Source organism: Piliocolobus tephrosceles, chromosome 3, assembly GCF_002776525.5.
Source record: "Piliocolobus tephrosceles isolate RC106 chromosome 3, ASM277652v3, whole genome shotgun sequence".
In the NCBI taxonomy this organism is placed as follows: domain Eukaryota; kingdom Metazoa; phylum Chordata; class Mammalia; order Primates; family Cercopithecidae; genus Piliocolobus; species Piliocolobus tephrosceles.
Genome location: NC_045436.1, coordinates 42,046,878 through 42,072,417, shown reverse-complemented (window position 1 = coordinate 42,072,417; position 25,540 = coordinate 42,046,878). Strand labels below are relative to the sequence as shown.

Genomic DNA, 25,540 nt, shown 5'->3' with positions numbered 1-25,540 from the left:
CGTCTGTTCTTCCTTTTCCTATTCTAAGTACTTGGTCTGAGACATTTCCATTTTTCTACTGTCCTGCCTATCTACTTGCATGACTTCAAATGCCATCTACTTGCTGATGAGGACAAAATTGGTATCTCTGACCTAGGCATCTCTTCTAGGCTGTGGACCTGTATCCCTGGCAGTCCGTTTTACTAAGATCTTGGGCGTTTCTCAGCATCTCAGATTTAACATGATCCCTTAGTGTGTGCTCCCAGCTGCTTTCCCTCAAGATTTTCCCTGCTTCAGTAAATAATGTCCTTTATTTTTTATTTTTAAATTTATTTTTATTTTTAGGATTTGTGAGTACATAATAGGTATATGTATTTATGGGGTATATGAGATATTTTGATACAGGCATGCAATGCGTAATAGTCACATCATGGAAAATAGGGTATCCATCCCCTCAAGCATTTATCCTTTGTGTTACAAACAATCTAATTATACTCTTGTAGTTATTTTAAGATGTACAATTTAATTATTTTGACTGTAGTCACCCTGTTGTGCTATCAAATACTAGGTATCATTCATTCTTTCACACTATTTTTTTGTACCCATTAACCATCCCTACCTCCCCCCTACTAGACTTCCCAGCTTCTGGTAACCATCCTTCTACTCTCTATCTCCATGAGTTCAATTGCTTTGATTTTTGCATCCCACAAATAAGTGAGAGCATGTGATGCTTGTCTCTCTGTGCCTGGCAATAACTAGTATTGTTATCTCTTCATTTGTTCATGCCAGAAATCTGGGAGGGATCCTGGAAATCTTCACCTTTTCCATTCAGTCAATCTCTCATTACTTTGACTCCACCTGCAAATATCTCTCAAATCTGTCTACTTCTCTTTACTTCTGTTGGTTGCCTTCATTTGAACCACCACCATCTCTTCCTGTACCACTCTAGAAGCCTCCTAACGAGTCTGTCTTCCAGTTTTCTGTACCTCTCATGTCTCCCTCAGCAGCCAGAGTAATCTTGAAAAACTTTAATTATCATTGTCAATTCACTGCTTAAAAACCCTCCTGTGGCTTTGCATTGTACCCCAAATAAAATGCTAACCCTTTCCCAGAGCCCACAAGGCTCAGCATGCTCTGATTCCCTGCCATCACTCAGCTCTACCGGCTCACTTAATTGCTCCTTATGCTTCAGGCATTCTGGCCTTTTGACATTCCCTGTAATGCTCAAACTCCTCACCTTCATCCTTTGCCTCTGCTGATCTCGGCAGGAAACAATTTCCCTTGCCCTTTGCACCACAGATTCCTTCTCACCTTTTAGGTTTTAGCTTAAATGTCACTACTTTGAAGAAGCTCTTTGCACACATTTCTAATGCATTCCTCACCATACCCCTACTTTTCTTCATTGGAAGGAATTACTAAAATGTGCTCTTATATATCTCCTTAGGTGTTCATGTATCTGGTTTATATCTTCTCTACCAAACAGTAATTTCCACGAAAGCAGGGGGCTGTGCTTGTTTTGTTCATAGCTATATCCCTATCACCTGGCTTTGCATGCTCAACAGCTGTTTATCTCATAAAATAGGCACATATTTAAAGTTTATTAAGATGGCAACTTTGGGGAAGCACCTCTTTGGTACTTTTATTGCCATGTTGCATGGTAGTTACGCTTGGTGGGTTCAGACTTATGTGACTTGGAATCCCTATTACTATCTTCTGTGAACTTGAGCAGTTGTTAGCTTCTGTGATCCCTGCAGTTCCTTTTGGGCCGACTTCTTTCTTGAGTGTACCAGTTTCACAGAAGACATATTATATGGAAGTTTATTTGGGAACACTAGTTGGGTAGATCCAGATGTGGGAACTTAAAAAATGACACAGGTGCTCATATTAGTGTACCTTAAGTTAATCTATGAGACACTGTGTGTAAATTGATTAATGTATGCTAGCACTTCTTGTATCTGCACTCTCAATGGAATGTGGGGCATTCCATACTGGGGAGTCAGGATTCCTGGCTTGTGGTGCTTTGTAGGACTCTTTGGTTTGCCATTGCTGTAGGTCACATGGTCTAAAATGTAGAGAGGATAAAAATGATATTTTGAAAGATGATCACTTTTCCCTGGCTAGTTGTTGCTCTTAATGCTTTCTTTTAGATCTCTGTTGCCCCAACTGTTTTACACCCAAGCAGCAAATTATCCAGGTGGGAGTGAGGGGAATCCAGCGGTTAGCCTGGGGTAGAAAGTTGTAACTGAGCATCTTGAAAGTGGGCATAGTCACTTATTTTGAGTGTTCCCTACCTTAGAGTATGAATGGTCTCTTTGGGAGAAACCCTCACATAATGAAACACTGATGAGGAGCCTTTGGTTAAATTAAGAATCTTGATCTATTCCAAATCACTAATTTTTTCCGTAATGTTAAGCTTGGATTTTTGAGCACCTTTCTAAAAAGAAGGATGGCACATTCTTAAATAATGTTTTGAGATTTTCTTTTATATTTTGGAGAGTTCTGGTCTCCTGGAAACAAAGGGTGAGAAGCCACTACCTACCAGTGTGTTGTTACTAAGTATGTTTTCTTTCGATGAATATTTTCTTTTATTTGCATTTTCAGCATTTTGTGACTTAACATGAAAAGCGCCAAACCAGCCAACTTAAGAAATAAATGTGATTGTGGTTGGAGTTTGTGTATGGCTTCTCTCATGTGAGCTTCCCTGATGTCATGCTTGCTAGTATGCCCAAGCATTTGGCTTTTTTGTGAGCCTCCAGTGACTCTACTTTGCTAATATACCTTAAATCCTTAGGAGGTTTCTGTAATGAAGGGCAGACTGGTTGTATTTGAACAAGTAGCTACAGTCCTAGTTCTTTACATAATGTAGTCTGATTATCAATAAAGGAATGTAATTGAATTTTAAATTTCTAAGGAGGGGGAAGGAAAAAACAATCTCAAACAGAAGTGTTCTGTTAATGAATGTGATAGACCCCTTTGTTGTTTATAGACAGCCCTCTTGCTGTTTTGTGGAAGAGAGTTGGGGCTGTGTTGCACATTTCACTGGCAATCTGCCCACCTCCTCTTCCCTGAAAATATTTATGGAGTTCTAGTGCTTTAATAAGTTGAGAAGTGATTTAATTGTTGCATTGGCAGAGTGAGATAAAGCCGCTAAATATGTTGTTCATTTTCTTTCTGGGTGGGGTGGAAGAGGGAAATGAAATACTAATTTTTTCCTTTTTGGAAGCCTAATGCTGTGCTCTTTTATCATCACTCTTGTTCTCTAGGCATTAAGTGTGACTGAAACCCTGATTAAACCCTTGGAAAAATTCAGAAAAGAGCAACTTGGAGCTGTAAAGGTTTGTGTCTAATTTGAATACACTCATAAACAGAAAACATAGATGCCTCTGCTGCTTCATTGTACACTTTATTCACATTTGGCAGCTTTGAAGGAGATGCTGGAGCAAACCATCTGTTGTTTTATGTTCGAAATGTGCTCTTCCCCCTTTGGGGGATATGGAATTGAAAACAAAACAAAAACACCTGGACAAGGTAGTAAAACCTCTAGTAATCTTCTTGGGCTACACCTTTTCATATAGAGTTTTAAAAATACCTGTAACCAAACAACACATTTGCTCTGAATAGAAGGAGCTTATCACTGGGGGGAGTGTAGTTATTTCTGTGTGCACCTCAGTTTTATGAAGGAGTGTAGCATTACAGTAGGGTTTAAGATTAGAGACGCTGCCACACCGTGATGCCACTGAAACTAGGAAGAGACTATTAAGTATTGGGATGTGATTTCCTTCAATTTAACAAAAATTTATTGAGCCTCTATTGTGTGCCAGTATTGTTACGGTATTGTGCATTATACTGTGTGCTGTATAGTATTGGGCTGGGGATTCAAAGGTGAGTGAACCACAGACTCTCTACTCAAGGATCTGGGATTTAACTGTGATTTCCAGAAATAATGCAGCGGTTTTGCCACAGGGAGCCTGGGATATATTTAGCAACTTATTTAAAATGTGCAATCTGAGTTTTGAAATTACCCCAGAGAAATAATTTCCACCAATCTTTCCTGAATTTTGTGTATATACTTGAGAAAGAGAAAGTAACATTTGCCTATTGTTTACTGATTTTGGCTTGGCCCAAGGAGAGGGGAATTAATACCAATTTTAGGTTGGGAAGGGAGTTTTTATATTTGTATTTTTTTCCCCCACATGGCTGGGAATGTGAGTTTTTTTTTTTTTTTCCTCTTCCTAAAAGAAGTGACTAAAATCCCTTGGTGGAAATAAACACTGTGGCCTCAGTAGCTTAACCACACAGATGAACCCAAGGAGTTCCAGCTCTGTAACTGCTGTTTATGGAATGAATTATCATTTAAGTGACTTGTGACAATATTGGACATTTCTTTTTGGCATACCGTATTACAGTTTTTAATGAAGGGCTGTGGACTGAGGCTCAGCCCCTGTGGGCAGTGGGAGATCACTGGGGGCACCACCCCCGGCTCCTTCCTTGGATTGTTTGCCATGCTGCAGGCAGCTGGGTTGTCCCGAGCCTCTGGCTTTACAGCAGGAGATTGGAGGTCAGCTTTCACTTCTGCGACCTTGACTAAGTCATTGGCTTTAGTTTCTTATCTGTCAAATGAAGGACTTGGGGGATCTGACTATGGTTTTATAGTTTTATGATTTTGTTTTGATTGTGTCTCTAAGCTGTTTGAAAGTTTGTTGCATTTTGGTTCATTCTCTTTTAACATTTCATTGGTGGGTATTCTTTGTAAACAACATCCATTTCTTATTTTTCTAATTTGAATTGGATGGTGCTTACATGTGTGAAGGTTATATTATGGAAATGAAAACTGAGTGCGAGTGAATATATTTACTTTTACTTGCCATCTACTCCACTGGAATTTAGAAATGTCTGACCTTGCATCTTCTATTGACTCATTTTTCCCCTTAAACTTTCCAGCTTCTGATGTTAACATTTGTTCACAGTATATCCTGCAAAGCCACTTGCACACTCAGTAATCCTTTTAAAAGGAGAAATGGTTACAATAGTTTATTCTATGCTTTGAGCTATTTAATGACCAAATTCTTTCCTGAAGTCCTATTTCTGTATCCTTTCCTGTTCTTCTGGCTTCAAGTTTATAAAGAGTTGATGTCATGTGCAGTCTTGCTCAGTATGGTGTGTGCGTTGACTGTTGCACCTGCGGAGGTCGCCTGTGAAGAGCCAGTCATTGTGGGTCATAGGGAGAAGCCTTTTTTCCTGGCAGTTTTGTGTACCATAATGAACAGTAGAGAAGGGTGGTTGTCTGTATTATACAACAATATGTAAACTATGTAAACATCTGTCCTTTCCATTAGGTTGTTAAATCTTTAAAAGACTGTGCTTTTTTTTTTATTTTTATTTTTTAAATTCTCAACCAGCCCCTACCCTGCCGTAATACATAAAGTATCTAATAAGTAGCCTATCCAACTGATAATTCTAGAAGAAACAGGAAGGGGTTTAAGTTTAGGTATTTGAATTACTTTCCACATCTGTGCTGCCTAAACATTCAGTCATATTTTGGCGAGCACACAGTCTTGTTCCTCTGATTAAATCTGCTTACATGGGATACTTCAGAAAGACTTTACTCTCTTAGGTTAAAGAGCTTTTTGTAAACAGCATAAAACAGTTTTCACATGGGAAGTTAAGAAAAAGGTCTTTAAAAGTTGACCACATCAGAATTTTTAGATATGGGGGTCAACATTTTGATCTTTCCCTGTCTCCTGTTTCCCATCTCGTAATGTTGTAACCCTTGCCTGAAACTCTTTCAGTTCCCTGTGCTCTTGCCTTCTCCGGTTTCCAGAAGCCCAGTTACGTGTTTAACTGTGGTTTAAACGTATTCTAAGTGGCTAGGTGGTTTTTGTAAATTGGATTTTGAAAAGCCCCAAGATATTGTCTACTGTTTTGCTTATATTTGGATATGCGCTCCTTGGCCCTGTTTGGTTTGGATATATTCCTCCATTTTATAGGTTCTGCTGCATTTTCTTACGTGCTTGCTAGGTTCTAGCCTTGTTCAAAAAGCCCATTTGCCATCACAGTGAGAGGTGAAGCCGGCTGGGCTTCTGGGTTGGGTGGGGACTTGGAGAACTTTTCTGTCTAGCTAAAGTATTGTAAATGCACCAATCAGCACTCTGTAAAAATGCACCAATCAGCGCTCTGTGTCTAGCTAAAGGTTTGTAAACGCACCAATCAGCACTCTGTAAAGTGGACCAATCAGCAGGACGTGGGCAGGGCCAAATAAGGGAATAAAAGCTGGCCATCGGAGCCAGTGGCTGCATCCTGCTCGGCGAGCCAGTGGCTGCATCCTGCTCAGGTCCCTTTGCATGCTATGGAACCTCTGTTCTTTCACTCTTCACAATAAATCTTGCTGCTGCTCACTCTTTGGGTCTGCACTACCTTTATGAGCTGTAACACTCACTGTGAAGTTCTGCAACTTGACTCCTAAAGCCAGTGAGACCACGAACCCACTGGGAGGAACAAACAACTCTGGACATGCCACCTTTAAGAGCTGTAACACTCACTGTGAAGGTCTGTGGCTTCATTCCTGAAGTCAGCAAGACCACAAACCCACCAGAAGGAATAAATTCCGGACACATCTGAACATCTGAAGGAACAAACTCCAGACACACCATCTTTAAGAACTGTAACACTCACCGTGAGGGTCCATGGCTTCATTTTTGAAGTCAGCGAGACCAAGAACCCACTGGAAGGAACCAATTCTGGACACAACAGGACACAGGTTGTTCCCTGATGCGTCACATCAAGTGACTCTTCAGAGTTTTTCCAAGGCCTAGCTCAGTTCTTATTTTCTTTTGAAGCTCCTTCACCCTTCTTGAGCTTGGCACTTATTGCCAGATATCCCACAGTACTTTGTGGATAGCTACAGGAACCAGTACAGATCCTAAACAACATAGGGGCCAAGTACGTTGAGCAAAAACTCTGAGAAATACCAGAACATGGTAAGAGTTACGTGGGATAAATTGCTTTTCTGGACATTTGACCAAGTAATGAAAATGTGGGTTTGAGCAAGCAGCAGCACACAGGTGTCAAATGGATGCAACTAACTGTATTAAGAATAGAATCTTTTCAGCTGCTATCTTGGAAAAAGCCAATTACAATTTTATCCAATAGAAGAACAATTTAGAACAGAAAACTTAATAGATGTTCATTTCACAAATTATGACTTATCACCTAAGCCTACTACCAGACTATGACTAATAATTTTTTTTTTTTTTTTTAAAGACTTTCATTCTGTTGCCCAGGCTGGGCTGTAGCCTTGAACTCCTGGGTCAGATGATCTTCTGAGCAGCTAGGACTACAAGTGTATGCCACCATGCGTGGCTAATTTTAAAATTATTTTTGTAGGGACAGGGTCTCTGTGTTGCCCAGGCTGGTCTTGAACTCCTGGGCTCAAGTAATCCTCCTGCCTTGGCCCTCCAAAGTTCTGGGATTACAGGCTTCAGCCACTGTGCCCAGCCTTAATGAATACATTTTAAATACAGACTTCCAAAGATTCTGTAAATTACTATAAAACATGAGTAAAAAACCTGTCTGGATAATTTCTCATATTACATTATATTTAATAGAGCAGAAACAATATTGATTTAGTTTAATTACATTTCTTTCATTCAGTATAAAACACACTAGTGCCTATCATACAGCATCGTGTTAGAGGCCCTGAGATACAACTAGGAATTACAACATTGGCTGGCCTTCAAGAACTTAGCAACTTTTTGTGAGACTGTCAAATAAGCAATAAAAATATATTGTGAAAAGTGCTGTAATAGGGGAAAGCATAGGTGCCCTGGGATGTACTCTACCATCTCATCTTTGGAGCACCAGAAAGTCTTTCAGGAAGACTTAATTCTTCCTGGTTTGAATCCTTTTTCAGTGCCCTAATTAGCCATGTGATTTGGGGCAAACGACTTAAGGCCTTTAAGTCTCAGTTTCGTGGTCTGTAAAATGAGACTTATGACACTTGTCTCAGGAGGTTATTGTGAGAGTTAAGTGAATTTGGTAATGTACTTGAAGTGTCTAGTTTGGGGCCTGGTATCCATAGAGTAATTTTATTATCCCATTCATGGCTTGCTCCCCGTCACCTTGCCAAACAGGAATTGCTCAGCTTTTTGTCCATTTTCCGCATTCTGGGTTTAGGGGTGAGAAGCCATAGCATGTGGCTTATGACGCTTATGGACAGATAGTGCTAAGGCACTGAATTAGCCACCGCTTAGGAACGAGGTGCCACTTTGCCAGCGTTGGTGCTGCTGCAGTCCTGTGTTGGCCATTCATTTGTGTTCTGACAGGTGTCTCCCAGGCACCCTTCTGGGTCTGGACTCAAGTGCTCCATTCTGTGAGGATGGAGCTGAATTCTCCTCTCTTTAGAGAGGCTAGAGGAGCTTAAAGGAAAGGGGTGGGTTGGGGTAGGACAGGGCAAATGAAGTGTCAGGTAGGAACGAGTGACACTTGGTGTGGGAGTTAAGGGAAGTTGTGCTTTCTCCCCGCCGGAGTGGGGAGTCCTCACTTAACATTATCAGTAGGTTCTTGGAAACTGAATTGAAGCAAAGCAGCACATAAGGAAGCCAGTTTTACTGTGGGCCAGTTGACATAAACAAAAGTTAAGTTTTTATGTCATATTTCTGGTCTCAGAAACATCACCAAACGTTTTTTTTGTTTCTGAATGGAGCGGAGTTTCACCCATGTCTCCCAGGCTGGAGTGCAGTGGCATGATCTCGGCTCACTGCAATCTCTGCCTCCCAGGTTCAAGTGGTTCTCATGCCTCAGCCTCCCAAGTAGCTGGGATTACAGACATGGGCTACCACGCCAGGCTAATTTTATATTTTTAGTGGAGATGGGGGGTTTCACCATGTTGGTCAGACTGGTCTCAAACTCTTGACGTCAACATCACCAAAATTCCAAAGACCACTGTTGCGGGAAGTCAGGGACCCCAAGTGGAGGGACCGGCTGAAGCCATGGCAGAAGAACATAAATTGTGAAGATTTCATGGACATTTATTAGTTCCCCAAATTAATACTTTTATAATTTCTTACACCTGTCTTAACTGCAGTCTCTGAACATAAATTTTGAAGATTTCATATACATTTATCACTTCCCCAATCAATACTCTTATGATTTCCTATGCCTGTCTTTAATCTCTTAATCCCATCATCTTTGTAAGCTGAGGATGTATGTTGCCTCTGGACCCTGTGATGATTGTGTTAACTGCACAAGTTGTTTAAACAGTATGAAATCTGGGCACCTTGAAAAAGAACAGGATAACAGTGATGTTCAGGGAACAAGGGAGATAACCATTAGGTCTGGCTGTCTGAGAGCCGGGTGGAACAGAGCCATATTTCTCTTCTGAAGAAAAGCAAATAGAAATATCGCTGAATTGTTTTTCTCAGCAAGGAACATCCCTGAGAAAGAGAATGCATTCCTAGGGGGGAGGTCTCTAAAATGGCCACTCTGGGGATATCTGTCTTTTACAGTTGTAGATAAGGGATGAAATAAGGCGTGGTCTCCCGTAGTGCTCCCAGGCCTATTAGGACAAGGAAATTACCTCCTAATAAATTTTGGTCAGGCCGATTGTCTGCTCTCAAACCCTGTCTCCTGATGTTATCAATGACAGTACATGCCCGAAACTTCATTAGCAATTTTAATTTTGCCCCTGTCCTGTGATCTTGCCCTGTCCCCATTTGCCTTGTGATATTTTATTGCCTTGTTGAAGCAATAAAATGATCTCTGTGACCCACAGCCTATTCATATACTCCCTCTGCTTTGAAAATCACTAATAAAAACTTGCTGGTTTTGTGGCTTGGTGGGGGCATCATGGAACCTGCCAACATGTGATGTCTCCCCTGGACACCTAGCTTTAAAATTTCTCTCTTTTGTACTCTTTCCCTTTATTTCTTAGACCAGCCGACACTTAGGGAAAATAGAAAAGGACTCATGTTGAATTATTGGGAGTGGGTTCCCGTGATAACCACAACACTTTTAATATAAAATATTGAAATAAATGTGAGCTATACATATATTTAAGAAAGATTAATAAAAACAAGGTAATCATTTACTCACTTATTTCTGTTCAGGGTCACAGGCATCTGGAGCCCATCCCAGCAGCTCAGAGTGCAGGGTGGACACCAGCCTTGGACAGGGCATGATCCCACACTCACTTACACAGTGCTATTTAGACATGCCAGTGAACTGACCTAAGAGATGTGGGAGGAAATAGTAGATACCCAGAGAGAACCCATGCAGGCTTGGGAGAATGTGCAGACTGCACACGGACAGTGGCCCTGGCCACGAATCGGTTTTTATTTTTCCCTTATTAATGTAATAATGATGCTATTCAAGGACCTGCCATATCTAAGTTTATCTCTAGACGAGTCCAACAGTAAACATTATTTAATTTGATAGTTTGAAAATAAGCCCTTTCCATCTCCTCATCCTAAACAATTGGAAAATGTAGAAAATTCAAAAAAAGTCATCTAGTAACAAAAAAATTATTTCCTCTTCTAAAGCAAAATAATCTAGTACCCTACAGAAAAATGGGCAATTCACAATTATGTTTAAACTTTTATGAATTCTTTGTGTTCTTTATCCACCTTTCGGTGGAAGCATTAATGTGTTTTTGCAAAAAAAACCTGCTTAATGAAGGATATATTTTGTGTTATGAATGTCTCCCTATGTTCTTACATATTGGTTGTAATCCTCCCCCCTTTACTGTGTGCCCTTTGCTTGATTATTGTGATTTTTTTTTTGATATTTACAAGCTCTTAATAGCTTCTTCCATTTCTTTTTTGCTTAGATCCTTCTCTGTTCTGAGATTTGTTGAAAATATTCTCTATGGCTTCATTGTTTACTTGTGACTCTTTCAATCCATCTGGAATTAATTGTGATATGAGATGAGGTTCTCTGTCTGCTTCACAGTAGTTGAACAGTCATGCCAGCACCAATAGTTGAATCGTCTTTTCCTTTTTTTTAACCCAGTGATTTGTAATGACAAATTTCTATAGTTTTTACCTCAAGATCTGGTTATTTGAATTGTGGTTCTTAGGTTCTTCTCTTCTACCATTTATACAATGTATATCTTTTTTGACCCATAATACTGTTTTAAGTAGTAGCTCTACTTTTAAAAAAAGTTTTGCATGTGCAATTTTATAACAGATTAGAAAGCTGACTTCTACCATATTGAACTTATACATTTTGTTTGGCTTCCTCATGTTGTTACAATTAAAAAAAAAATGTGTTGCCACCATAAAGATCATTGGATTTTTCAGCAGTTCCAGAGAAATCAGAAGACACAGCCAATGTGCTGGGTCTGTGTTCTCACACGGCAAAAATGTTCTGGTGCTGAGTAATGGCTGCCATCTTCTCTGGAGTAGACGAGGACTATCTGGTGTTCATTGCCTACCACTCCTGATTGCATTTCTCTCCCAGCCTGTTTCACTCATTCCTGGCCCAGACTCATTTCAGTTTTTGTAATGTCTGATTTATAAGAAAAGTTTTCATATTGTATTTAACTTGATCCTTGTTGGCACTTTTTGGATTATGCTGTTACATTTATATATATTTTTTTCTGTAATGCAGTGTTGGAGGGAAAAAAAACCTCCATTCTTTATTGAATGCTACTTGAATAGTTTCCTTTGAAATTTGTATTATTTCAGCACAAGAAATCATATGAGCACAAAGAAACAATAATACTGTATAATGACATTAAGAACAAATGCAGGAAGAAATGATTACCTGCCTTTTAAGATTCAAAAACAAACACAGCAGCATTTGTATAATACCATACCATATATGGACAAAGATATTTCTGTTCCAAGCTTGGTGGGTGTGATGTTGTTGTTGTTTCTTGGCTAAATTCCTTCTTCATAAAGGCTTGATGTCTCCTTTTTCTTTCATTCCCAACTTTACCGACATGTTGATTTTCATAGCCTTCTATTGCTCAGTGTGCTGGGTGTTTTGACTGCTGATTACCAACCCCTTCCTCGGCCACTTTCTGTGATTCAGATTAAATCAAATGAGGTGGTAAAAATGTTTTCCATGTCCCTGGTAAGTACTAGTCTACAGTGATAGTGCTTCTCAGCATGTGACCTTGCTTTGCAGCAGTCTTATGGGCAAATGCAGGGACCTGACTTCCATTGGTCTTTTGTGTAAATCTGAGAAACAGATGCTCAGAGAATGTTTGTTACAAAGTCACAGAGTAATGAGTGGCTAGGACTGCAGCTTGGGTCTTCTGACACCAAATTCAGTGTGTACTTCACATCATCAGCTTTTTAAAATAGTGGACATTTTTAGGTAATGGGCATCTGTTTGTTTCAGTTTATTTTCTGTTAGTTGTTAAAATACTGGAAGAGCATAATGAAAAGCAGAAAAGAGAATAATCAATACCTTGGACTTAAACAATTGTAAATAAAAAAAAAAACCTACAGCATAAAGAAAAATAAAGTCCTCTGGTCCTCTGTATCAACAAAAGTAACTATTAAGTAAAAGAGGTTAAAATAAAACTTCTGCTTTTTTTTGGTTCCATTTCTACACATGGGTGAACCATAGGATCCCAGAATTTTAGGTTGGGAATCTAAGAATGAGATAGTTAAAGAAAAGTCCCTGATCTTTTTTTTTTTTTTGGTGAGAAAACTTAGGTTGTGTGTTGTCAGATTTTTTTTTTTTTTTTAAGTTGTGCAGCTAGTTGGTAATTAACCTTGGAGTAGAAAAGGGAAGAAACCTCAGTTTCCGAGTCTCTCCTCCTCCATCAGTGTGGGGGAATTAATTGAGGATTTTTAGATGACCTGACAGGGGACATAATGTCCTGGGTTTCCAGAAGAACAGTGTGTGGTCCCATGTGGTAAAAAATAAAAAAATAAAAAAATAAATAAATAAAAGAAGTAGAGAATGAACATGCTTTGTTTAATCTCTTTGCCTAACAGGAAAGAAGTCATACAAGAAAAGGCTAGAACTTTTGCTTTGGAAAATACAAGTTGGAAAATTAGGGAAGAGAATGTTCCTTTTTTAGGAGGTGTGGAGAGTTAGGGAGAATTTGAAATTAATGGAAACATTTTGACAGCATGAGGACATGGTGTGCTCTCCTTGATACTCAAGAATGTTTATTAAAAATCTATCAAGTTGACTAGCAGCTTTAGGGGAGACAGCCCGTCTTCTCTGCATTTATAAATGTGTGTACTTGTTTTCTCAAAAAGCTTCTATAGCAAATGGAATACAAGTATGTCCTAATTCTAGACAGAACCTAAGAAATGTTTGTGATGTTAACCAAAGGGTGAGTACTAGTATGTCAATATTTTAGGCCCTGTTGACCTATTTATACATATTTTAAATAGTGTTACAGAGATCACTGGAAAGGTTTGGGAAAGTAGATGACGTTTCTGGTCAGAGAATCTTACTGCTATACAGGTTGATCATCCTGACTCTGAAATCCGATATGCTCCAAAATTTGAAATGACATTACAAGTGGAAAATTCCACACCTGGCCTCTTGGTCTCTGATGGTTCAGTATACATCAGCTTTGTTTCATGTACAAAATTATTAAAAATATTGTATAAAATTACCTTCAGGCTATGTGTGATAGGTGGATACAAAACAGAAATGAATTTTATGTTTAGACTTAGGCCCCATCCCCAAGATACCTCTCTTGATATACACAGATATTCCAAAATTCAAAAATATCCAAAAATCTGTGCCACTTCTGGTTCTAAGCATTTCAGAGAACGGATACTTAACCTGTATTCATACTGGACCATTACAGAAGATCTTTCCCGAGATGTTTTTTTTTCCAACCCTGATTATGTATTATGATTTTTTGAAAATCTGGAGTAAAACGTATTGATTGATTGATTGATTGAGACAGAGTCTCACCCTGTTGCCTAGGCTGGAGTGCAGTGGTGTGATCTCTGCTCACTGCAGCCTCCGCCTCTGGGGTTCAAGTAGTTCTTGTGCCTCAGCCTCCTGAGTAGCTGGGATTACAGGTGTGTGCCACCACACCCTGCTAATTTTTGTATTTTTAGTAGAGACAGGATTTCACCACGATAGCTGGCTGGTCTCGAACTTCTGACCTCAGGTGATCCTCCCACCTTGGTTGGCCTCCCAAAGTGCTGAGATTACAGGTGTGAGCCACCGACCTATTATTCCATTTTAAACGAATTCCACGTCTGTGCCAAAATCTGGAGCAAGTTTGCTTTTTTAAGCTTTATGTTACTTTTCTTATGTATTCTGTTTGATTTGGTTGGTGAGGGGCGAGTAACATGGAATTAATTCTTACTACTGCTAAGTATGAAGAACTGAAAAATAACATAGGCTTGGAAAAAAGTCCATTAAAGGAAGAAATAAAAGTGTCTCTTCTGTCCTAATGCTGTCTTGATGATTAAGCAGTAGGTTTGGTACAGATATGTTTTTTTTAGATAGCTTTATCACATTCAGAGTGATGCTTTGTTCTATTTTCAGATATTTTTCATAATTTGAGCTTCCCAGTGGATTAACTATGTGTGTTCTTTTGTTTCTGTTTAACCATGGTTTTTTTTTTTTTTATTTGTAGGAAGAAAAAAAGAAGTTTGACAAAGAGACAGAAAAGAATTATAGTCTAATTGATAAACATTTGAATTTATCAGCAAAAAAGAAAGACTCACATTTACAAGAGGTATAATTTTTTATTTTTCTGTTATGTTTTCAAAATTTAATAAGTAATACATGTCTTTTAAAAATGTGCTTTACTGTTGATAACTTTTTATCTGGCATTATATAGAGATAACAAAAAGTGAACAGATAGTGTCATAAATTAAGAAAAAAGTCCTTATGAAACAAGACAAAATAATACGTCTTATAGCGATTAATGAGGTATGGATTTATAGTAGTAAAATTTTTGTTTCTGAGTATTATTTTACAGGACCATAACTTTAAACCAGCATTAGTGAAGAACAGATATATTATTTGCAGGAATAGATCAATTAATTGGCTTTCAGGAGTTCTTGAAGAAATGAATTGAATTTAATAAGCTCATATACCATTATGCATTTATGTGAAGGCAGCATTAATCTTATTTAATGCTGAGGATTCAGGAAATTCAACTTCGTTGGAAAGGGAGCATCTGTTTTACTTGTATTAATAGACTCATTTATTTTGGAGGCAGCCATATGTAAGCAGGAAGGAATTTATATTTTATTTTTCATTTTCTCGTTGTTTATTTCTAAATCCCCTGCCATTTGTTTCTCTCACTCACACACTTGGATGGAAACTCAGTTGTTTACAATTCAAAACATAATGTTTTATTAAAAATAATGCTGTTTGCCATTGTTAGGATTTTGTCTGATCCCACAAAATTGTATTTTTTTTCCTTGTTTTTTAACACATAAGGAATCTGGGCATTATGTACTACTGTCATAAACACTTATCAAAGTATTATCAAAATGACACAGTATTAAGTCTTGTGTAAACCTGGATTATATTTAAATGTCAGCTATTTAGTTACACACTCTGTGTGTGTATGGTTGGTTCGACATCCACATGTGACTTTTTCTTTTGTCTCTCTAATGTCTTTGACTGACATTTGGATGGCACTTGACAGTTCATAAAAGAAAAAGGAACTTTTACACCACTTAATCCTTACTGCTTTTTACTTTGGGGGGGCCCTGTTCTCTACTTGTTGCATATTATTGTGTGCTCCCTCATCTCCTGCCCTCTGTCAATTTTGAGATGATAGCTGCAGCTTTTACAGACCCCCTTTATGCTAGCAGTTCTCTACCTCTGCTCTCACCTCCATTTTCAGGTATCCTAAAAAAGATTTTCATTCCCCAAGTAAATTTCCAAATCCACTTCACTTTCTCATTAGGTATCTCATTTTAAACTTTTCTTAGGCAACATCTTTGGAGTCACTTTGGCCCTTTCTCTTACGCCTCCCATCTAGTCCATCAGTATGTCATCTTTAGTTCCAGAATATAATCTGAGTGTGTCCACTTCTCATGACTCGCTCTTCTCCAAACCCTCCTAATGGCTTCTCCAGAGGCCCCAGGGCCCACAAGATCCTGTGTGTTCTGCACCCAACCCAGCTGGGGTCAGCATAGTATATACTGAGAGCTGTTACATTTGTTTTCCTTCTGCTTGGTATGTTTTCAACACGGATCCATGTGTCTCAGACCTTCAAATACTCGTCCAAATACCCTCTACTCAGAGGTCAGTTTATTAAAAGTTTTTCCTGACTTTCTTATTTAGAATGTCCCCTTTACTCTGCTTTATATTTTTTTCATATTCCTCTTTTTTTTTGGGGTTGGAGTTTCACTCTTGTCGTCCAGGCTGGAGTGAAATGGTGAGATCTTGGCTCACTGCAACCTCCGCCTCCTAGGTTCAAGCGATTCTCCTGCCACTGTCTCCTGAGTAGCTGGGATTACAGGCACCCACCACCACACCCGGCTAATTTTTTGTATTTTTAGTAGAGAAGGGGTTTCATTGTGTTGGTCAGGCTGGTCTAGAACTCCTGACCTCAGGCGATCCACCCGCCTTGGCCTCCCCAAGTGCTGGAATTACAGGCATGAGCCACAGGGTTCAGCCTATTTTTTTTTTTTTCCATAGTCTTATAACCGTTTTGACATACTGTTCGTTTGTTACGTGGCTTCTTCCACTAGAATGTAAGCTCCTTGAAGGCACCATTGTCTTATTCAGTGTTCTATCTTCAGTGCCTAGAACAGTACCTGTTAGGGAGTAGGTACTTAATGTATATTTATTGAATGAACAAGTGTGGAGATGCTTGTACAGTGAGCTGGGGCTCCAGCAATTTATCAATCCCAAAGATAATTCACCTCCAGAAACATGAAGAGATCCTAAAGATGAATAATTTGTTTCATTTAAATTATATACACTTTTTTATCTTGCTCTGTTTGCTCTTTACAAACTTATGTGCTAACACTGAAACTGCCTTCTATTTTAAGTGTAAAGCCCTTAATAGGGGGTATGATTTTTGAAGGGAAAATGTTAGGTTTGGATATTCATTACTTTTGGCAGTGGTTAATGTAATGCTAATTTTCAGTGAATTGAGATGCTCAGGAGATTGTAAAAGTTGCAGAGAATGATACTGAACAAAGGCTTAGAAATGTACATAATTCATTCTCTCCTCTTGTTTCAATTGAAAATAACAGGAGATGGCCGGGTGTGGTGGCTCATGCCTGTAATCCCAGCACTTTGGGAAGCTGAGGCAGGTGGATCACAAGGTTAGGAGATTGAGACCATCCTGGCTAACATGGTGAAACCTCGTCTCTACTAAAAATATAAAAAAATAGCTGGGTGTGGTGGCTGGCACCTGGAGTCCCAGCTGCTTGGGAGGCTGAGGCAGGAGAATGGTGTGAACCCGGGAGATGGAGCTTGCAGTGAGCTGAGATCGCACCACTGCACTCCAGTCTGGGCGACAGAGTGAGACTCTATCTCAAAAAATAAGATAAAATAAAGTAAAAATAAAATAAAATAAAATAAAATAATCAGGAGAGAATTGGGGCATACACCATGCTGGCTATTTTGGCAGTTCTCTGAGGCCTTGCTACTATACCTTTATGTTTATTGGGCATAATAGCTTCTACGTCCATCCACACCCCTACATTCTACTTAACAGTTGTATAGTAACAGGTATTGGATATTTGATAAAATTCCATTTCTATTTATTTTTGAAGTCTATTTTTTCTTCCTAAGGAGCCAAATGATAATATTTCAGTGTAATAATAATCTACTTGAGAAGCAGATTCCCTGAATAACTTTGTGTGAGACTTGTCTACTTTCTTACATATATTTACAGCTGGAAAGACTAGAAATTAGTTGATAATCAAATCGAAATTGTGTATTTGTTAAAAACTAGTGATTTGCTTGGAGTTGTAAAGTGTATACTGATTGCCTTTTAGATTCATTTTTAAAGGTCAGGCTGAAGGAAATCATTTTATGACCCTAGTTACAACTTGGACGTCTATGACATTCTTGTAAGAGAGGGCTCTTGTCATGGGATCTTTAGGGTGCAGAAACCTCTGTGGCTGGTGATGCGTTTGCCTGAGTTTTGCTTTGGCCCGCCGGGCTTGTTCTGCCAGTTCTTCTCGGCAGGCTGCACTCAGCTTGTGCTACTGGCCTGGATCTCATGCCTGCCAAGGGCAAGTGAGGCATGGAGTGGCGAGGGGTTCGTGAGTGAGTTCAGGGTCTGGCCACTGTGTGCAACCAGGCATGCCGACTGTGGTGGGGCAGGCAGCTCCAGGCACAGGCACCGGCTCCGTGCAAGGCTGTGGCTAGACCGGGCATACTGCAGGTCGCTTCCGTTGTGGGCACGGTGGCGCCTGGAAACTTAAGAGACACCAGGAACCTCAGAGCCCCAAAGAGGGTGTCATAGCTCTGGCTCAGGGAGCCCCTAGGTCTGGGCTCCCTGAAGGACCACAGTTCTTCTCTCCTTCTCATCGCCCACAATGTGGCGAGCAGGGGAGGGGGAGGTTCACCCCTGTTTGTGTTAACAGCTCTTTCAGTCTGGCCATTCCTTGGGTCCCAAATTCTTGTCCCACATCCAAGAGGAATGAGGTATACAGACAGTTGGAGGGGTGAGCAAGGTAGAGGGGAACTTCATTGAGCAACAGAACAGTTCTCAGGAGACCTGAAGTGAGTAGCCCTTTTCCACAGGCAGGTCATCATAATGAGTGTCCAGCTCTCAGTGGAGAGGAGACCTCTAGTGTGTAGCTCCTTTCTACAAGCAGGTCATCCTGACTAGTGGAGGAGACCCCCGGTGCTTGCTTCTTCCAACAGCTGGTAGTCCCCATGTCTTTCTGAGTCTGTTTGAGTCCAGGGTTTTTCTGGGCTCAGAAGGGAGGAAGTGTGCTGACTGGTCCATGTGCAGCCATGGGTGGGCCTGGAAAAAGCACCGTAAGTTTTCATTCCCGTCTGCAGACTCCACCCAGAACTGGCAGCCCAGCAGCTCCCAGGCTTCAGGCCATCCTGGCTTAAAGGTGGGGTTTCACCAGGGACCTCTCCCTTCCCACCTAGGAACCTGTCTGTCTCCTGCAGCTGTCAACATGTCATCTATGACACCCAAAGTATTTGCGCCAAGAGATGCCTATAGGCCTCTGTCGAGCTGCTCTCAGCTCCCTGGCCTCCCTCCTGTGCTTGTTGGCATCCAAAGTCCAGAGTGGGCTGAGCCGGAGGTTGGGGGTACTGGGAGCGCTGGCATGTCAGCACCACCCTAGTGCACACATACCTGGCCGGGTGGCAACAGTACCTGGGCTTGGCTACAACTTTGCTCCACACTGGATCAGGCGCCGGAAGCGAGGAGAGGCCAGCGAGCAGGAGCAGGCACTTCTTAAGTCTGCTGGCGGGGCAGTGGGCCTTCCCTGGCCCCCAAGAGCATGGGGATGCCCTGGCCCAGAGCTGTGGCCGTGTGGCTGCAGCTGTGTCTGGGAACATGGGGCTCCTGCTCTGATGACTCCATAGAAGTTGGGACTCCTGCCTGTTTCTGGCCGCCACGGGCACCGTGGAGTGCGCAGCCCTGGCCACACTTTGCCCTCTGCAGCTGGTGTCCCCACAGCGGCTGCTCCAGACTGTCCGCTGCTGCCATCATTGTCACTGATCCCAGGGATTATGGTGATTTAATCATGGAGCATGTGGCACAACAGTTCTGGATTTTCAGAATATTAAAGGGGTGGTGATAGAGGTTGACTGGTAATGCAAGGGTCATTACAGTAGCAGGAACAACCAAGAGAGAGAATTTGCTAGAAGATAAAATCAAATTGATAAATCTGATGCTGGTATACATTTCTTCAAGGGCCTTTCCGGTAATGACAAATGAGGAAACCACCCTTCTTATGTCTTTATTTTGTTAAATACTCAACAAAATTACTGTGTTTTTGCTGGGAGATGTGCCAACTAACTGCTGATGGCTGAACTATCAAACTCTGGTTATTGGAGGCACAAAAATATGATTCAAAGGAGTGTTAAGTAGAAATTCTCATTTTAGCTTAGTAATATATATTAAAGTATTTGCTGAAGTGTTTTTTATGATGTTTTGAAATGTGTTGTTTCGGCCGGGTGCGGTGGCTCAAGCCTGTAATCCCAGCACTTTGGGAGGCCGAGACGGGCGGATCACGAGGTCAGGAGATCGAGACCATCCTGGCTAACACGGTGAAACCCCGTCTCTACTAAAAATACAAAAAACTAGCCGGGCGAGGTGGCGGCGCCTGTAGTCCCAGCTACTCGGGAGGCTGAGGCAGGAGAATGGCGTAAACCCGGGAGGCGGAGCTTGCAGTGAGCTGAGATCCGGCCACTGCACTCCAGCCTGGGTGACAGAGCGAGACTCCGTCTCAAAAAAAAAAAAAAAAAAAAAAAAAAAAGTGTTGTTTCAAATGTATTAAATGCTTTTCAGAAACACATTTTTGGTTATAAAATATATGAATAAAATTTCAATAAAATGTATGATTTGATTGTAAAAATATGGCTCAGTGGTATTAAGTACATTCACATTGTTTTGCAACTATCACCACCATGCATCTCCAGGGCTTTTTCAAAAATCTTCCCAGACTGCACCTCTGTACCTGTTCACAGTAACTCTCCATTCTCGCCTGCTGCAGCCCCTGGCAGCCATCATTCTGCTTTCAGTTTCTATGAATTCGACTACTCTAGGTGTCTCTTATGAGTGGGATCATATAGAATCTGTTCCTTTGTGACTGGTTTATTTCACTTAGCCTGATGTCCTCAAGGTTTATCCATGTTGTAGCACGTTTCAGAATTTCCTTCCTGTCTAAGGCTGAATAATATTCTGTTATACATATGAATCAGCTACATTTTATTTACTCGTCCATCTGTCCATCCATCCTCCATCCATCCATCCATCCGTGGGCATTTGGGTCACTTTCCCCCCTGCTGCTATGAACAGGGGTGTACACATATCTGTCCCTCTGCTTTCAGTTCTTTTTTATTTTTATTTTTTGAGACGGAGTCTTGTTCTGTCGCCCAGGCTGGAGTGCAGTGGCCAGATCTCAGCTCACTGCAAGCTCCGCCTCCCGGGTTTACGCCATTCTCCTGCCTCAGCCTCCCGAGTAGCTGGGACTACAGGCGCCCGCCACTTCGCCTGGCTAGTTTTTTGTATTTTTTTTAGTAGAGACGGGGTTTCACCCTGTTAGCCAGGATGGTCTCGGTCTCCTGACCTCGTGATCCACCCGTCTCGGCCTCCCAAAGTGCTGGGATTACAGGCTTGAGCCACCGCGCCCGGCCTGCTTTCAGTTCTTTTGGGTATATGCCCAGCTGTAGAATTGCTGGGTCATGTGGTAATACTAGTTTGAATTTGAGGGAAAAATTTATTTTAATTTTTTGTTGGGAGTTGTGCCTGTTAACTGCTGGTGGCTGAACTATTGAATTCTGGTTAATGAAGGCACAAAAATGCGATTTTGAGGAGTGTTAGGTAGAAATTTTCAGTTTAGCTTAGTAACACATTATATTTCAATATTATTTTACTTGAAGCACTGTTTTTCACAGTGCTTGTACTGTCTTGCATTCCCACTAATGATACACAGGCGTTGCAGTTTCTTGACGTCCTCACCAACACCACTACTTTTCTTTTTTGGATAGTAGCCACCCTAGTGGGTGTGAGGTGGCATCTCATTGTGAGTTTGATTTACATCCTAATGATGAGCGCTGCTGAGTGTCTTTTCATGTGCTTATTGGCCTTTTGTATATCCTCTCTGGAGAAATGCCCAGATAAATATTTTTAAGAGTAAAATTAGCTAAGTTAGGAAAATATCACATGGTGCCTAGTAAGAATGGTTTCTTGGACATGAGTTCTCTCTCCACTATTCTCTGTGAAGTCATGCTCTTCTTCTAGTTCCTTTCTAGTTAGACAAGCTAAGCTGGAAGCTTTTTTTGGAATAGCCTCCTGACCAGCTGGTACCCGCTTCCCTCCCAGGGCATGAGACGTTGTGAGGGCTGCAGATGGGCGTCCAGCCCTGGCCCGCCTTTGAGAGCTGGGTTCTTGAGATGCTGCCATGGCTGGCTCCTCCTCACCTGCCACCATCACTCCCTGAGTGCTGAGGTGCTGGGCTGTTTCTCAGGCAGACTTTATTCTTAAAGGATTTGTTCATAGAAATGTTTGTTGATTGTGATTGCATGTGGTTCAGCCTTGGGGCATCAGTTGTGGTTGGGGTGAGTTTTTCATGAAGAGAAACTTCTCTGATCTTCAGTTCTTGTGGGTCAACCTCAACATACAGATTGGAGTCACAAACTTTTTCTGCAAAGACACTGATAGTAAATATTTTAGACTTTTGTGGACCATAAAGTTCCTGTTGCACCTGCTCAATTCTGCTGTTGCAGCAGGAAAGTAGCTGCAGACAATACCTAAAGGAATGGTTGTGCCTGTGTTGCAATACTTTATTTACAAAATCAGGCAACACAACGTATTTTGGCCCATGGACCACAGTGTGATGACCTCTGATGTAGAGTTTCACTTTTCACCATCTCCGGTTTGCCTAACCTCTGTGATTCTAACATAGGCAGATATCCAAGTGGAGCAGAACCGGCAACACTTCTATGAACTGTCTCTCGAGTATGTGTGTAAGCTGCAGGAAATCCAAGAACGAAAGAAGTTTGAGTTTGTCGAACCTGTGAGTATTATTGCCAAGTTGTTTGCTGGTGGATTTTTGCAATATAAGATAAGTATTTATCTTCCTAGGTCTGATTTTTGGTTTACAGTTACTAGAGGCCATAGTGCATAAACATGAAAGAGACGTATTGAAAAGGGCAAACACAGCCATGAATTCAAGGAATTGCCTCTAAATCAGTGTTTCTCAACTGTATTTGCACTGCAACATGTAATATTCCCATTGCTACATGATCTCAAGGAAGGCAAACAAGTGCAATTTCTGCTACCTTAGCCTATAGCTCTGTCTTTAAAAAATTTCTCTGAAATAATTATACTAGAATGAGTGAACATGGGTTGTTTATACCAGTTCAAACTTTGGTACTTTAAACAATTGTTTGTAACATGACTTCGAACACAACTCACAATGCTTATGGCAATCTAAGTTTAGAAGCAGGATATGGAACATTTGAGACAATTTTATGAGTTACTCTGACATTTCATTTTACTTACTTTAGAAACACATGATTTTTGTTTGTGATTATATAGATGTTTTCTAGTAGCTTCAGTTGTTTATTTATGAAGATACATGCACACGAATATATATAACATAATGTAAAGGATATTTCATGTGGATTTCAGCAAAACACGAACTCATTTTCAGGATTCATTTTAATTTTAATATCAACTTGTTGAATGGTTTCTTTTTCTTCAACAGCTTTATTAAGATAACATTCACACACTACATAATTTAACCATAGTGTGTATGGTTTATAGAAACAAGAATAACCAAGTAATGATTAAAAATGAGCATTTGTGGAGCTATGGTTTAGTTGCAGCGATAGTCATTAACCTAAACCAGTAAAATAAACCTCCTCAAAAGCTTTCTTTTTATGTGAAATAACAGTAATGGCCCGCTTTTATTGGGCATTTATAATGCTCAGTCGCTGTTCAAGTCATTGTTCTAAGTGTTGTACCGAACTCATTAGTCCACACTATTACTCAATGAGGAGATAAGGAAATAGAAGTAGAGAAAGGTTGAATAATTTGCCCAAGGCCCCATAACAAGTCATGGCTGATGTTGGGAATGGAGCCTGCTGGGCATTTGGTGTCACAGCCCCAGATTCCTAACCACCCATGGTGTGGCATTTGGAAGAAAATGAATCTCAACATTTCCTTAACTCTCTCTCCAAATCACTTCTCTTCACTTTAGATTTATTGACTCACATGTGGAGCAGAGGCAACAGCTCTCTAATTAGAGACAGGTTGGGAGTTGGTAGAAAACTAAAGGTTTAATTACGGGTTTGATGCTGCCCCTGGCAAGTCATGGAATATCTTTGTCAACAAAACACAGGGGTTGCACTCTGTTGGATGTGGCTGGGGAGAGTCTGGAGCTCTTCGATTCTGTGATTTTACTTTCTTATAGATTGTATCAACCTATAGTGATAAGATTTCAGTTACAAATACTGGGGTTCTCCTGACTAAAGAGGACAAATGGATGACTTTATAATTCAGTTTTTCCTACAGAACATGCCATACAAGCTGCCTAATGGCTGTGATATTTAAGGGGAAAAAGCATCATTTTCTATAAAGACCAATTAATAGTGTACTTGGGTTTACTTGAATATTATTGACTTCCCTTTAATCACTTTATTTCAGTGGAATAACAGTGAGATGGCGGGGGAAACACTTGGTTGTTTATATGATTCTTTTTTCTCCTGAGTTGTTTTGTGCTAATACCTTCTTTTCTTCCTGTGTCTTAGATGCTGTCATTTTTTCAGGGGATGTTTACCTTCTATCATCAGGGCCATGAACTTGCCAAAGACTTCAATCACTACAAAATGGAACTACAGATCAACATTCAGAATGTAAGGAAATGAAAGCTTTCTTTATAAAAAGATGTTTGAAAAGTGTATTTTTCATTTGTTTGTTGTATGAAAAGCCTTAAATGAAGACAATGCTGATCTGATGGTACTGAGAAACTGAGGGTATGCTGCCATCTGCTGGTCAACTCTTGGTGTGACGAACTGCTCTGCAGTTGGTTGAGGCTTGGGAAATTCTGCCACCTGGCGGCTTTTCCTGCAGTTTCTGGGTCAATTCTAAGGATAAGCTTTGTTACCTTAACTCTTTAAGTCAGCTATTTCTGTAACAGACAAAAGAGCACTCCTCTTTAAGGCATTGAATTTATAATGCACTACATTTCTTCTCCTTTAACTGAGTATCTTGATTTTTGTTCCCAGATAAGCTTATCGTTTGAGTGGAATTTCTTCCCTACATTTTATGCATATTTCCTAATGTGTTGGTGTTCACAGTTGCTATTGGTCTTGATTGTTTTCCTTTGGAAAATGTGTGCTTTCTGCCAAGTCTTGGATGAAGACATTCAGGAGAATAGTGTTAAGCAGCATACTATATGTCATTTTGATCAGGTGGTGGATGTTTTTCCTCTCAACACTAGTTGATCCTGGAGGCGTCCTCATTGACAAGCTGGTCAGGGGATGTTGAGTGTAATTTGAGGTCTTGTTAGGAATGTAGTGAGATAGCTTTGTGACCGACTCACAGCACATAATGAAAGACACACAGGTAGATGGATGGGAATGTGGTTGTTGCCTGCTCTTCATTTCTTTCACAATTAGAAGTTGAGAGTGGGCCGGGAGCAGTGGTTCATACCTGTAATCCCAGCACTTTGGGAGACCAAGGCGGGTGGATCACGAGGTCCAGATATCGAGACCATCCTGGCCAACATGGTGAAACCCCGTCTCTGCTAAAAATACAATAATTAGCTGGGCGTGGTGGAGTGCGCCTGTAATCCCAGCTACTCAGGAGGCTGAGGCAGGAGAATTGCTTGAACCCAGGAGGCGGAGGTTGCAGTGAGCTGAGATTGTGCCACTGTACTCCAGCCTGTGCGACAGAGTGAGAATTCGTCTTTAAAAAAAAAAAAAAAAAGTTGAGGGTAAATACTTTTTG

The 25,540-nt window shown here is 40.6% G+C and overlaps 1 protein-coding gene across 1 annotated transcript in view; it reads left to right on the top strand.

Annotated features, from left to right (window-relative positions):
• ARHGAP10 (Rho GTPase activating protein 10) overlaps positions 1-25,540 on the top strand; it is a 333,033-nt gene that overhangs the window by 110,516 nt on the left and 196,977 nt on the right. The window contains exons 4-7 of the mRNA XM_023227376.1: positions 3,243-3,314; positions 14,546-14,647; positions 22,491-22,601; positions 24,340-24,444. Coding sequence (XP_023083144.1) covers positions 3,243-3,314; positions 14,546-14,647; positions 22,491-22,601; positions 24,340-24,444 — 390 coding nt within the window. The remainder of the gene's footprint in view (positions 1-3,242; positions 3,315-14,545; positions 14,648-22,490; positions 22,602-24,339; positions 24,445-25,540) is intronic.